At 34.8% G+C, this 15,678-nt stretch overlaps 1 protein-coding gene and 1 pseudogene across 1 annotated transcript; both read right to left on the minus strand.

Moving 5' to 3' along the window:
- LOC109229831 overlaps window positions 736-15,678 on the minus strand; it is a 21,249-nt pseudogene continuing 6,306 nt past the window's right edge.
- On the minus strand, window positions 2,188-3,973 carry LOC109228670 (G-type lectin S-receptor-like serine/threonine-protein kinase At2g19130). The gene is made up of 2 exons (XM_019393831.1): window positions 2,522-3,973; window positions 2,188-2,388 (listed from the first exon to the last, which is right to left on the minus strand). The coding sequence occupies exon 1, from the start codon at window positions 3,489-3,491 to the stop codon at window positions 2,721-2,723; it is 771 nt and encodes a 256-aa protein (XP_019249376.1). The 5' UTR covers window positions 3,492-3,973; the 3' UTR covers window positions 2,188-2,388; window positions 2,522-2,720.

The following is a 15,678-nucleotide window of genomic DNA, read 5'->3' on the forward strand; positions in this document are numbered from 1 at the left end:
CACCTCCAAATCCGTAGGAAGGTGAACTGATTAGTTTGTCTCTTGCTGAAAGCTAGCTGTTGACTCCTTGATGCATCTAAATAGTGTTGGGTGGGCGAACAACGTCCCATATTAGTAGCTGAAAAGATTAAGAGCCTACATATAAGGTACGACTTCAAAACAAATAAAGAGAGGAGGATAAAACTTGTTTGTTATGCCTAGTGTTGAACAATATCACACCACATTTAAGAGTATCTCCAGGCTGGTTTAGCCCAACAACTGGTATCAGAGTCCAGGTTCAACAGGACGAATATGATGATGCCTGAGTGATGGTGCGGTGCTTGATTTGTTTACTCTTACGAGCTTGGAGACACGCACACAAGAAGAAGTTAGTTGTCATAAATACTTTGATGATATGGGTGACATACATGAATCTCAGAAATTGACCTATGAATTGTGGTAATGGACCACGCGGAACTTAGTTCGAGAGGGAGATCGTTGGGTGTGCGAACAAAGTCCCACATTGGTAACTGAAAAGATTGGAAGCCTACATATAAGACATAGGTATCTCTTAATGGTCTGAGGCCTTTTGGGGAAGTCCGCGCTGGCTTGACATAAAGCGGATAATATCACACCATGTTAAGAGTATCTTCGGGATGGCTTAGCCCGAAGCGTGACACGTATGATGTAACTTTTTATCAAGAAAATAGAAATATATGCTGCTACACAAAGCATCTACTAATTGTAACTATAGACATTGCTTGTGCTCCTGGTCTGCTACTGCCTTAACTACAACAAAATGGTAAAAGAAAAAGATATGGTTCTCACTTCTGTATTTTGGTCTAAGGTGAAAAGAATATTCCATCTACTTGTTCTTCACTTGTTTGACAGTGGAAGAAGATAAGAGATTAATTCATTTGAAAAACTAATGAATTCATCACACTATCGGCCTTCTTCCATTGTGATTGTCAATTCAACTTTAGAGGAGCTGTGTGGCTTAGCTGATAAAGCCGGAGATGCATTAGAAACATATTTCCTTGATACAAAAGCTGGTTGATTAGGTTTTAAAATAGGCATACTTTCACTGGGAAGCATCGTTACTACATTTGACATAGTAGGACGATCACCTGGATCTTCTTGCACGCATAACAGTCCAACGTTTATGCACTTCATTGCTTCTTTCGGGTTGCATGATTCGAGCATTGAATGATCCAGCAAATGTAGTGCCCGTTCTTCTTTCCAGAAATTCCATGCCTGTGATATGATGATTCAGAACAATGAATATGAGGCCAACAGATTGGAACAAACTGCTGGTAGTATTTTTAGCTTCAGAATAGTAACTCACATAGCCTAAAAGGTTTGAAGCCTCTTTAGATTGATAAAACCCGGTGTTTCTCCTTCCAGTTACTATCTCCAGTATAACTACTCCTAAGCTGAATACATCTGACTTGATCGAGAATAACCCCTCCAATGCATATTCAGGAGACATATATCCACTAAATTAACCAAATAACGAATATACCACGAGTCAGCTGTACAATGCAACTAAGCAAGTTCATAATGGAATTATAAGAAACTAGCAATTCCTTCAGCATGGTGCATTGTGATGTGTAATACTTACTAAGTTCCGACCACTTTCTTGGTATTTGCTTCTGTAGTTTTTTCTTCAACAATCCTTGCCAAGCCAAAGTCTGATATTTTTGGGTTCATTTCTTGATCCAACAGAATGTTACTTGTTTTCAGATCTCTATGAATAATTCTCAGTCTCGAGTCTTCATGAAGATAGAGAAGCCCACGAGAAATTCCTGATATGATCTCAAATCCATTGCAATGACTTGCTAAGTGTTTGATCTTGTTAGGTAACCATGGGGAAATTTTATTAAGAAATCACCAGTGAACAAACATAAATAGATAGATTCAGATACTAACCGAATATGAAGGTGTCTAGAGGCATATACTCGTAAAGTAGAATCTGTTCATATCCTGTGATACAGTAGCCTAAAAGTCTGACTAGATTTCTATGTTGAAGTTTGGAAATCAATATGACTTCATTCCTGAATTCGTCAATGCCCTGTCTAGATTGACTTGATAACCTTTTTACAGCAATTTCTTGTCCACCTGAGAATATACCCTGGAAGAAAATTTTGATGTGGAAAGTAGGGTATTATGGAATTACTATATAAAGTATAACGTCGAAGTGAGAAAACCAACTCTAACCTTATAAACAGGACCAAATCCTCCTTGTCCAAGCTTATGTGCATCTGAGAAATTATCTATGGCTGCTAATAATTTTTTCCAAATGAAAGAATGGAACAGCGATATCTTGCTTATCATTTTCGTAAATAAAGTTTTGTGCTTCTCTTTCTGTCCAATGTGGCACTGGATTCCCTTCTGTGCTTTGTTGGTTTGCTAAGATGAGAAAACAAGAATGTGAGATGTCTCTCTTGATTTGATTCAAACAAAAAAAGGAAAACGGAAGGAGAAATTTTTCCAGTAGTGGTAAGACAATTATTCCAGAGAAAGCAACAACAGCACAATGTACCTTTTCTCTTTGCCATCTTTCTCCTATAATATATGTAACTAAAGCTGCATAAAGCTACAACTGCAAGGACTACCACAGCAGAAATGATAACTTTAAGCTTCATGGCCAATTGGCCTGATTTCGCAGCTGATGACATAAAAGAGGAAACTTGAGATTTATTCGAAGAATATTCAATTTGCATACAATTCCTGACTTACCTTCACCAGAGTGCTTGATCCAAGGCGTTAAGTCTGGTATAGATTACACTTCCACCCCCATCTTCTGGTGAGAGTTTCCACAATTCACCGTTCCAAATTGAACACACACTGGTATCATAAGCATAGGCATTACAGGAACAATCATTCAAGCAAATAGAATGGCATTCCTCAGCACTAGAAGCCGTAACAGTTTGAGAATGTTCAGGTAATGTCACCATGGAATTACTCAAAAAACCGCCCTTCGTTTTACCAGCACCACACTGCAAGGTTAACCTCCTTACACAACCACCGGAATGATCATTCAAGTCCCATTCTGCATCAGATCTAGGTGTGAAACCGGTCAAGCAATTACAAAAGGACGCGGACTCCTTATTGCAAATGCTAAAGGCACCACAACTAGCATAAACCTCGCAAGGTTGTCTTGGTTGAGTTGTAAAAAGTTGCCATTCCATCAAATTTTCCACCCAAATCAGATGCCTGATTTGCCCCGAGACATCTAGCGTTAATCTAATTTTGTGAGAATTGCTTACAGAATACATAAAATAGCTCTCATTTTCATTATCAACATAACTAAAATTGTATCTCTGAGAATTCAAACTCATTTCAGGCATCAAACTGAAATAACGCCCGTTCCAAGGTCCAGTAGCTGAGTACAATTCAGTCCTATTCCACTTTAAGAGGAACTGCCTATTGCTCTGATCCTCTGAATTCTTCCAAGAAATAATTTTTTTTTTTTGTAGTATTAGAACGCTTGTCATATTTCGTTTTAGCATTTGGCAACCATGTATCAGTCAGGTGATCAAAGCTTTGCCAAAGTGGAGGAGTTGAGTTTAATCCATCACTAAAAATCAAATTAGCATCATCAGAAAGAGTTGCTACTAGAGTACTTGAGCTGGTGGAGGTGAAATTTGTGGACCAAAACAAGCTTTTGGATTCAGTAATAAGCACTAAATTGCCATCTAAAACTGTCAACTCGATCGGCGGACATCATATGAGTAGACGAAAGTGGCTTCTCCCTGTTTGCTACCCAAACTACGGTTTGTGGAATTACGTTCCTGTACCATATACCAAGATAATATTTTTTCAACATCCTAGCTCAAAGTTTTCACCTTAAGAGATTATAGTTTGGTTTCCAAAAATGGAGTGATTTACGGAGATCATATCTATTCCAAGAGACTGGTGGATACTGAGATATAAACATAGAAGGATCACAAAATGAAGGACAAAAAAATTATGCTGCATTTGCATAGCTGCACCAAATTTCTACGTAGGATATTAATTAAGGTCATGACTGATCATATGTTAAGGTAAGACGTTTTCTTTATCTAAGTCAATAATTACACGCGGTTGGTAAGTAATTTATCTGGACTTGCCTAACAAATAGTAGTAATAATTACTTATCAAATAAGGCTACCATCACTCTTCTATAGTTGTATGTATGGACTGGTTTTTTCCTTAAGCACTGATATTTCTGGTCCCTCCACCCATATTCTGTAATATCACTGCTTAAGGAAAAAAACAAGGAAAGCGAATAAGTATTTTCTATTAATACTCTACACTAAGGGTCATTTGGTTCATAGATTAGTAATGCAGTGATTACCGCATAACTTAAACGGGTATTAACAATGCAAAGTTTATTAAGGCCACAAAACGAGGTATTAATCTATGAGATTTTTTTTGAATGAAAATTTGACGTGCTTTTAACTTATTAAGGACATTATTTTTGTAGTATGGTCAACCAGACGACCCAACAAAATTACCAATATTGACTTGATCAATTAGTGGCAAAAGAGCTGGCAACGGAAAGCGATGTTGGAAGGGGGACCTGTACTCTCTATGAACAGGGCGGCTCGACATAATATGGGCCTTAAAGTTTTTATTTTTTTTTACTCTTATAATTTATCGAAATCTAAAGAAGTTATAATTATCTTTAATTTCTGTTAATGTCTAGCCAGTTTGTTTAACCTCTCTTGTGTTATCATGTTGAACTTTATCGATTTAATTTTGAAATACTTTTTCAACCGATATAGAAATTGCTAATTGAATTAACCCATTTTACATGATTGAGTTTGCCAATCAGAGTATCCTTCTGCTTATACAGTTTCTCTTAGCACTTTTAGTTCTAAATATAAGTTGAAACAAATAATAATGTAGCTATAACTACTAGGTTTCAAGAGTCATTCAAAGTTAAGGACGAATTTTAATAGTAACTTATCAACGTAGCTTGAAAAATGTGTACAAAGGCAATCAAAGAATTAAGAAAAAAATATTCTAAACTAACATTGTAAGAAGATCGATTTAAGTTGGGATGAATTAAAGACAAAAAACAACTAATAATTATAATTTAAAATGTGTAAAACTTTTAGTTGTAACTATTTTAACCAAATAATTTAAAAATTCTATCAATAGTGCATAATTATTAAATATTATATATATTATTTATAGATTTTGGGACCCTAAATATTTTATGTTAGGCTCTCACTGAACTAGAGCTACACTTTGAATTAATGTTCTTTCATATTATCAAAAGTGAAACTACCAGCTATGTCCATCTAAAGTAGCTCATTATAAAAGTTGACCAATTCATAAAATATTACTAACATTATACAAATATTACTAATATTAGCCAATTAACTATTTGTAGCAAAAAAATTATCAAATTATTTGCTTTCTTTTGGGTGAGTGTTATTAGAATAGATTGGGTACATCTTACGGAGCTTGAATCTCAATTTTGGGATGGTTTGGTGAAGTTTTGAGGTGGTTTAAATTGAAAATTCAAAAAAAAAAAAGCGAAACATGAAAAAATTGATATGTGTATCACACTGTGTATCACATATGTATCACATTTGTATCAATTGTGTATCACATGTATATCCATGTATACTTGTGTATGAGCTACATGCGTGATACATGTTTCATACATGTGCCGCAAAAGAATTTTTTGAACTCGATTTAATTATGAATTTTGATACAAACCAGTCCAAATCACCTCCAATCTTCCTCAAATTTTGTATATTGACTAATCTATATATTTTTAATGAATTTCAACAATACCCATTGAAAAAATTCCTTTTTTGCTTAGATTTTTGGAATATTGTATTTTTTGTGTGGATATTTTATCACCTTATTTGCTACCTCATCCATGAAATTTCCTTTCCGTCTTGCATCTATTTGCTAATCGCGCTTAAAAGTATGGAAGGTGATTTCTTCATTTGATTCTTTGAGAGAAAGAACCTTATTTATTTGGTTTTCCAATTTTTATATGTGCTTTGCTAGTTTTGGTAAGTCTTTGACTAATGGCTAGAGGTTGATAAGTCGAGACTTATTTGAGATATTTGTGTAAGTTTCCCTTATCAAAATACCACAAACAATGTTATTGGCAGGGGCGGCTCTAAAGGCTTGGGCAGTGAGGCCGTCGCCTTAGGCCCCCAAAAATTTGAAGGCCCAAATTTATTTTAAACTATATAAATAATTAATATAAAGAAAAGTGTTACATTATATTTTTTTGTTATTTGATTGAGATTATTTTATATCAAAAAATTCACTAATTATGATAATCTTTTTTACTAATTAATTAGTATATTTGCTTCAGTCTTCAATTTTAATTTTATCTTTTTTATATAGAAATTAAGTTATATATATCGACAACATAATGAATTTCTTTTACAATATTCTCTCAAACTACATGAATACAAAAATATTCATGCACCATTTTTCTTTTAGTGTAATTCGAGATGTTATATTAGGTTATTTATAATTTATTTTAGATATTCAGAAATAAATGCTACCTAATAGAATAAACTATAATTATCGTTTAAATTGGTCATAAGGAGTAAATATTTTTGACACTGTTAATGCTAAAAACTTAAGCTATTACGTTATGCATGTTTATTTCTTTTTCTTGTTTGTGATGATAGCCAATTCAGAATTTGTGGACCTCAACACCTGATAGTCCGCCACTTTATTTTTTGTGCTCTTCTTCCTTCTTTTTTTCTTTGAAATTCGCTTATTTTTGTCTTAAATGATTAATTTACTGTTTAGAAAGTAATTTTTGTTGTTACTGTAAATATTTTATAAAATAAATTTAAGGGCCTCTCAATATGGTTTCGCCTTAGGGTCATGAGATCCATTAAGCTGCCCCTGGCTCTTGGCTCACCTTGTAGTAGTATTAGTTATGTATTTTTTTTATTCCTTGCCTCTTGTTTTTATGCGGTGTGTCATTATTATCAATAGGATTGACACTATTCTTGTAGTTTTATATCTCTGGATCTCTGTTATTACTCGTTGTACTATTTGCTTCCATTGTCTTATTCCCGTGTTGTTGCTATTGTTTCTCTATTACTTCATTTTTATTATTTTTGAGCTGAGAGTCTTTCAGAAACAACCTCTCTAACTTCTTAAGGTTGGAGTAAGGTCTGAATTTTTCGTTGTTGTTGTAATGCTCTTGGCTCAAGTTGCTGGAAAGATAAATATTACTGCACCATTGCATAGCTATATGCAATTAGTTTTCTGTTTTCTGTTGTTGTTTGCACTGTTGGCACTGTTGGTTATTTATGTTGCTTAGAATGTATTGTCGGGAACACCATCATTGGATTTAGAGGAAGGGGCCGGGGAAGAATTTGTTCTCTCTTTGATAAGAAAAAAGAAAAAAAAAATCTACAGTTTTATATTGATCAATTTGATTAAATAGACTTTCTTTTACAGGGGAGCATCGGAACAATGGTAAAGTTGTTTCTGTGTGATCTATAGATTATGGGTTCGAGCAATAAAATAAGCCAGCTTGCGTCAAGGTACATGGTAGGCTGTCTACATTACACCTCTTGGGCTGCCCTTTTTTATTCTTAAACATATTAAGGTGGGGAAACAACATTGTTGGGCCGAAGTGCAGGAATAATCACTTTTACTCCCGCTATTTAAAATATGTTCACAATTTACAATGTATTTAAAGATTAGTCAATTCACCCAAACTTTACGACTAAGTATCCTGGATTTGGAAATCCAGGACTTATTGTCCTGAATTTTTAAGCTGCTAATTTGAAACTCAGGACTAAGTGTCCTGAATTTCCGAACTAGTAATTTAAAATTTAGGACATAAGATTTGAACTTCTGGATACAATTTTTGAACTTTAGGACACAATGTGCTGAAGTTTGAACTTTGGGGTTTAAACTCTAGGACACCATGTCCTAAAGTTTGAGCGAAATTGGCTAATCTTTAAATACATTATAAATTATGGATATATTTTAAACAACATGCTTAAAAGTGGCTACCTGGTGCCATTTCCACACATTGTTGCTAGAGCCGTCAAAATGGGCTGGCCTCACGGGCCAGCCCAACCCAACTCGCTACTTGGGTAGGGTTGGATAGGGAATTTTTTAGCCCATTTAAATCTGAGGCTTATAAGCCCGACCCAAGTCAGCTCGCTGGCCCTTGAGGCTTGACTGAGGCTGGGCCTGGGCCGGCTTGTGGGCCAAAAATTAATTATATTCAAATTTAAATATTTAAAAAAAAGTAAAAACAAAAAAAGTTAACTATAATCCCCATTTTCCAACCTTAGATTGCTTATTTACCCTTCCATATCAACTAGAATTTATATTTTTGATATGCATGTAGTATGACAAGATTAGTTTTTCTTTTGCTTAATTAACAACGAACTAGAAAAGCTTTAAGTGGCCAGTAATATTTTTTTCAAAAAGAAAATATTATTTTAAGTGGCCAATGATTATATTATTAATTATTAGATTGCTCTTCAGTATAGAAAATGGTCAAGTTTTAATACCAAAAAGAAAATTGACAATACTAGAAAATTTCATGAATTTTAAAAAATTTAGGGACTATAATGATGAAATCGACAAATAATGTTAAACCTAAATTTAAAAACCTTAACATATAAACTTATTTAAGCAATTACTGAACCTAAGTAAAGTGAAAGAAAGTACAAAAAAATATTCATGTAACATTAAAAAAAGAAGAGCTAGAGATATAGAGAATTTACATTTCAATTACGAGATTCCTTGTCAAATATCAAGATTCTTGTAAACTCTAAATAAACGGAAGTCCTTCATATGATCAAGAGATTATACCCGCTTTTTGGGTCACGTTTTAACTTGTGCCCGCTTTACAAAAGAAGTTGCAAGCGTACCCACTTTTTCGCGTAACTTCAGCATACGAGGCTGAAGTAGCAAAGGCAATCACGCAAAACTTCTAGCATTCTAGTAGACGGGGCTGAAGTTTTTTTGTCCCAGATAAGATGCTGAAGTTATTTAGTTCATTTATAAAAACGTCAGCACTAAAATAGGTGAAATTTTTTTTGTCCTGGATTCATTAGTTTTGTCATAAAACTTTTTCAAAAACTTCAGCAGAAGATGCTGAAGTTATTTAGTTCATTTGTAAAAACTTCAGCACTAAAATAGCTTAAGTTTTTTTGTCCTGGATTCATTAATTCTGTCATAAAACTTTTTCAAAAACTTCAGCAGAAGATGCTGAAGTTATTTAGCTCATTTGTAAAAACTTCAGCACTAAATAAGCTAAAGCTTTTTTTTTGTCCTGGATAAGCTTTTTCAAAAACTTCAGCAGAAGATGCTGAAGTTATTTAGTTCATTTGTAAAAACTTCAGCACTATATAAGCTGAAGTTTTTTTTGTCATGGATTCATTAGTTTTGTCATAAAGCTTTTTCAAAAACTTCAGCAGAAGATGTTGTAGTTATTTAGTTCATTTGTAAAGATTTCAGCACTATATAAGCTGAATTTTTTGAAGAAGCTTTCTAACATACTAGATAAATAATCACCTTATTCTTTCATAGTGTATTACTGCTATAAAATACTCAGATTGCCAACAATATCTAAATCATAAATTTTGGAAACAATAAACGTGAAAAGAACAGAATTACATGGAAATATTCACAAATTATTGTCTACTAACTTACGTAATTATTTATTATTTGTTTTTAAATAATCTGATAAACATACTTATGGCAATCATCCCATGAACTGAAGTTTCATAGCAGCACCAACAGCAGCAGCAACAGCAGCAGCTAGGGGTGTACATAGGTCGGGTTGGTTCGGATTTTACGATTACCAAACCAAATCAATTGTGTCGGGTTATTAAATCTAAATACCAAACCAACAAAATTCGGGTTTTTCAATCTCGGTTTTTTTCGGGTTTTCTCGGGTTTTCGGATTATTCGGGTTTTTCGGGGTTTTTTCCGGTAAAATCTTCGTAGAACAAAACATATAACTTGTGCTCAAAATATTTCTTTAATCATAGTAAGGTACAACTATATAAAGTATTTTCCAAGAAAATAATACAAAATATGAGATGTATCATGGCATTATCCTAAAATATTCAACAATAAAGACAATAAAAATTATGCAATATAAATATTGCTAATTAAAAAACCATAATAAACATAATCTAAAAGTACTAAGTCATGCTAAAGTAAGTAGACAAATAAGGGAGTATTAATTACATGACTAAACGCTAAAGAAAAGATGAAAAAGGTTATGCATTTTAATCTACATTATTGCAAAACAAAAAATATATATTCAATACATTCCCGTTCGTGGTATTGACTATTGAATTGAATGTCTTTTATTAGCATTATTATTGATTTGATTTTAGTTTGGGCTTTTGTTAGCATTATTTAATTTACTAATATTAATGGCTATAAAACTTATTGGAAAGGTCAAAAGTTCTAAGTTCAACCTTAAAATAATACCTTAAAAGATAAAATTATAATTTTTTTTAAGAAATATTTATAAATTACATAACAATAAATATATTTATATATGAAATACATCTAAAATTTCTATATATATAATGTCGGGTTGGTTTGGTTTCGGTTTGACTTTCTTTAGTTTTAAACCAAACCAAACCAATTATGGTCGGTTTTTTTTCCAACACCAAACCAAATCATAGTCGGGTTTTTTTTCTCGGATTATCGGGTTGGTGCGGTTTGTCGGTTTTCTTTGTACACCCCTAGCAGCAGTAGCAGAAGAAGAAGAAGAAGAAGAAGAAGAAGAAGAAGAAGAAGAAGAAGAAGAAGAAGAAGAAGAAGAAACGAATGAGGAGAAGGAGGAGGAGAAATGGGGCTGGAGTTGTTTAAAAAGTGGGTACAAGTTAAAACTTTTTTAAAAAATGGGTATAGGTTAAATGGGGGCGACCAAATAGGGCGCCCCGTGCAATTTTTACGAGATTATATCACGAAAAAATATCTAAAGATTTGGAGAAATATTTTTTTCTAAAAAAATTGAAAGACCGGCCCGCCCTAGCCCGCGACCCTCTTAGGGCTGGGCTAGACTGGCTATTTTAAGGCCCATATAGATGGAGGGCCGGCCTGTCCTAGCCCACCAAATATAAAAGCCCACAAAACTTGAGTTAGGTTGGGCTGGGCCAGCCCGTTTTGACAGCTCTAATTGTTGCCATCAAAGTCCATCATGAAGAGGCCCAAGTCTTTGCCACATTTAGACCTTATTTAAAGCTTATTAACAAACCAAAAGAAGAAGAAAAAAAAAAGAAAAAAAGGAAGAGTCCTTTTATACATTCTAGTTCATAGCTCAAGGAGCGGAGGTCCCTTACTTTGAGTTTTAAGAAAGTAATATCTTAGGACTCGTTAGGGCCAAAGTCCGTCCATATTATGCAGTCGATCATTTTCTTTAAGAAAAAAAGGAAGTATATACTAACTTGTTGTGCAAACTTCGTGTACCACCTTTAGACAAATCTCATATTGACAAAGCATGCTAGTCATACTGAAAGCATCTTAGACTTTAGTACGGTGTTTTTAAAACAGGTAGGCCTAGACTCAAAGCAGATAATATCACTACTTTGTTGGACTATGGCATTTGGTTAAAGCTACTATGTGTGCAAGCTTGGATGACTATAGGGCAAACCTCATTAAGGACAGTAGGGCAAACCTCAGTAAGGACAGTAATATCCTAGCTAGGCAAATCCTACACCAGCAGAATTAAGAAAAAAAGGCGCTGGATATGTAAAGAAGATAACCATAAATTCTAGTGACAACTTGTCACTTGTGGGAACAAATACAATTAGTTATTAATTCTGCGCGCCAAAACAGTTAAATGAAAGATTCAGATTGAGTTAAAACTAAAAGCTATAGCAGATGATTTCTTATAATACTGTTGACTTATTCGTCGTGCATTTACATCTATGTCATCGGCCTTCTTCTTCATGAGTTATCTATCGTCAACTCTTTGTTGGAAGTGCCATACATGTTAGAAGAGGAAGAAGATGGTTGATTTCGTCGTGTGATAAAAGCTGGTTGATTTGGTCTCGGAACAGTCATGCTTTCACCTCCAAGCATAAGGACTACGTTTGACATTGTGGGACGATCACCTGGATCTTCTTGCACACATACTTTACGCACTTTATCACTTCCTTGTCATCGCACGACTCTACAATGGTTTGATCCATCATGTCTACTGTCTTGTCTTTCATCCATAGTCTCCATACCTGTTATTAATATTTTTACTCAGTGCACACTTTAAACAGAATAACCGATTATTGAGGAAAAGTTTTGGTACTTACATAACCAGTTAGGTTTACATCTTCAAAAAACTCCATGTTTCTCTTGCCACTTATGATTTCGAGTACAACAACTCCAAAGGCAAATATATCGGACTTGATTGAAAAGAGCCCTTCCAACGCATACTCCGGTGACATGTAGCCACTGTTTTTAATGTTCCAAAATAGGAATTGTGAAAACCACACAATGAGACATCATAGAAAGTAAACATATAGTAGTGAAATAATAGCAAGTTTTATTCTTCTTTTCACCTAAAAGGTATCCAATCTATGGTCATGTTTTAGGTATTTTGCAATCCAAATCAAAAGCTGAAAGTGATACTCAGAGACTTACTAAGTTCCAACAACTCTGTTAGTATTAGCTTCTGTACTTTTGCCTTCAATAATCCTTGCCAAGCCAAAATCTGAAATTTTGGCATTCATTTCTTCATCTAACAATATGTTGCTTGTCTTTAGATCTCTATGAATAATCCTTAGCCTTGAGTCTTGGTGAAGATAAAGAAGCCCTCGAGCAATATCCAATATAATTTCAAAACGAATCCTCCAGTCCAATAATCGGCAGAATGTATGATCTATTTGCAAGGTTTATAAGGTTAAGTTAAGAGAGAATCTATCCCAAAAATACCTGCATAATAAAACATTAAAAGGAGTTTTGACGTGGGGTAGGTGATTATACTAACCGAATATAAACGTATCCAAGCTTTTGTCCTGAATGACATGACAACCTTTTCACTGCCATATCTGCACCTTCGGGAAACTTACCCTGTATGTATATTTTTTCTCAGAATTATTGTATAAAGAAACAAATAAATCCGAATGGTAAATCAACTAAAGAACAAAAGAAAGGACCAAACCTTATAAACAGGTCCAAATCCACCTTGCCCGAGCTTAGTTGCATTCGAGAAGTTGTCTGTAGCAACTAGTATGCTATTCAAGCTGAAAAATGGGACATCAATCTGTCTCTTATTATCTTCAGTAATCAAATCTTCATCGAAACGAGGCAAGTACTCCATAGGATTTCCCAAAACAATTTCTCTGGCTTCTAAAATCAAACCAATTAAGCAATTAGTAATGAAATTAGTCATAATATATCTCCAACACCTGAACTTGAGAAAAGCCAGATGAGATTTCTCAATCGTTAATTCCCTGCACTTCTTGCTACTCTTTTGTTCAGGTAAATTATATAACTAGTGCCACACAAAATTATAACTCCTAGAATTACAGAGATGGAAATAACAAGGGCTCTCTCATGATTCCGCTGAGGGTGCCAGCTTTCTGTTCGATAGTACTTGTGTTGCAAGTTCTAAAGCAAATCAAAGAAATGAAACATGAAATATTTTGCCCAAAAAAAGAAAAGAAAAGAAGAAAAACCATTGATAGTAACTAATAAGAAGGAGAAAAATAGTGACACACACCTGAGCCTAAGGTACAATTTAAGCTCAAACCATCCCATTTGTAATCAGGTTTGCATATACATCTTCTATCTCCTTTTTCTGTTATATTGCAAGTTGAATTTGGCCAATCAATGCAGTCTTCTGAAGTAGTACAAACTGGCTCCAATGGTGGTTTCCAACTGATCAGTATTAAACCTTTCCCTTGACTTAAAGGTTCTGAAGTAAGATCCTTTTTGAGATTGTAACACCAGTTCATCACCTTAAAAGGCGACGACTTGTTGAGCTGAAAAATTTCTGTCACTGTCTCTTTCTCATCACAATTACCAACAGATTGATTATGTGCAGCTTCTATTACAAACGTTCTGTTTCTCTTATCAAAGTTAACGACTGTAAGCGCTACTGTGTTAAAATACAAATTCAGGAAAAAACTGTTAGAAAAATAAAAGAAACTGGAAAAACAGAAGAGTTTAAGAAATATTCTGAGTCCACAATTTGCTTGTGTGTCCTTAAGAAATTTTAACCCCCTCACACGTTGCCAAGGTAATGGATTAAATCCTCCCAGGATAAAACGGAATAAACCTTCCTGCAACAGTGGCAATACAAACTGCAGGATACCAACGAACTTAAAGAACGGAGCAAAATCACACTTACGAATTTGAAAGAGAGAGACTGCGAATTAGAATGCAGTATATTCAGAAAGAAAGAAGTTCTGGAGTGTTTTTCGTGTGTAGAAAATGGAGCCTTGCCTCAGAATTTATAGGCAATTATCAGAAGAGGTGTCTGGAAAAGGTGACTTTTCAGAAGAATACGCTGCCTGCCGCAGTTCTACCGCGGTCGCGGCAGAGCCGCGGTCAGAGAGGATTTCTGAACCTGCCTGCCGCGGTTCTACCGCGGTCGCGGCAGAACCGCGGCCAGAGAGGCCCTCTGAACCTTCAGCAAGGTTCTGGCGTATTTTCAGCAGTGATTTGGCATTTAATTAATTATTAAATAATTAAATAAATTTTGTCCAAAAAATAATCTTATCGATCGATTTGACAAATCCAAATCCAAAGCCAAAGCCAAAGCCAAAGCCAAAGCCAAAGCCGAGCCGAACGAGCGACGACGACGGCGCGAGGGTTCATTCTCTTCAACTCCTTTTAAGAGCTTTAAGAAGTGATTCTATATATAAGCACACAAATGTGGTTGTCCCTCACCAATGAGGGACAAAGTGCAAGACAAAAATTCACTTCTTCAAATTTTCAATTTTTCTCCATTTCCAATTCACACTTCTTGTACTTTAAAGCCCAATGGCTTAAAGTCTAACAATCCCCCACATCAATGGGAATGACTCTATCAAGAAAGATCATAGATGAAAGCTATGTGATTTTGCAAGTAAGGATTAATTGCATCTGGATAAGTAAGTTTCCCTTTGAACTTTCCGTAGTGAACATATGTCGGATATACTCGGTCAATCGGTAGATTTGATATCTTTGAACCGTCGAACTTTAGTGTATACCTAGACAACCATATGTCACACAACCAACCCTTAACCGTCTTTTGGTTCTCATTGTTGTGTTCGTTTTAGCCATGAACACCGCCTGGTTTCATAAGTGCGTAGAGAATTGGCCTTACAGAATTCTCATTGAAGCGGCTTCCACTTCACACTTACATAGGTGATTCCTAAACGTGTAATCCTTTAGATTGACACTATTTGATAAATACCTCATCAAACTTAGGTAATCATTAAAGAACGTGTAAAGTTCTATCCTTGTTACTGAACATTGTCTTCATCACGAGAAGGGACCAAAGATTTTACTTTGACAATGTTGAACCGGTCAATCACAACTTTGTTTGAGCTCCTTGAACCTAGATCTCGGAACATCCAAAATTCTAGGTAGAGTTACCGCCATGTTGACTTGTCCTCGGCCATAGTCCCATTCCCTTAGATGATTTCTCAACTCCCTCTCTAGTTAAGCCTTTTGTAAGCGGATCCGCCACATTATCCTTTGATCTTACATAATCAATAGTGATAATTCCACTAGAAAGTA

Source organism: Nicotiana attenuata, chromosome 7 (genome assembly GCF_001879085.1).
Source record: "Nicotiana attenuata strain UT chromosome 7, NIATTr2, whole genome shotgun sequence".
NCBI lineage: Eukaryota > Viridiplantae > Streptophyta > Magnoliopsida > Solanales > Solanaceae > Nicotiana > Nicotiana attenuata.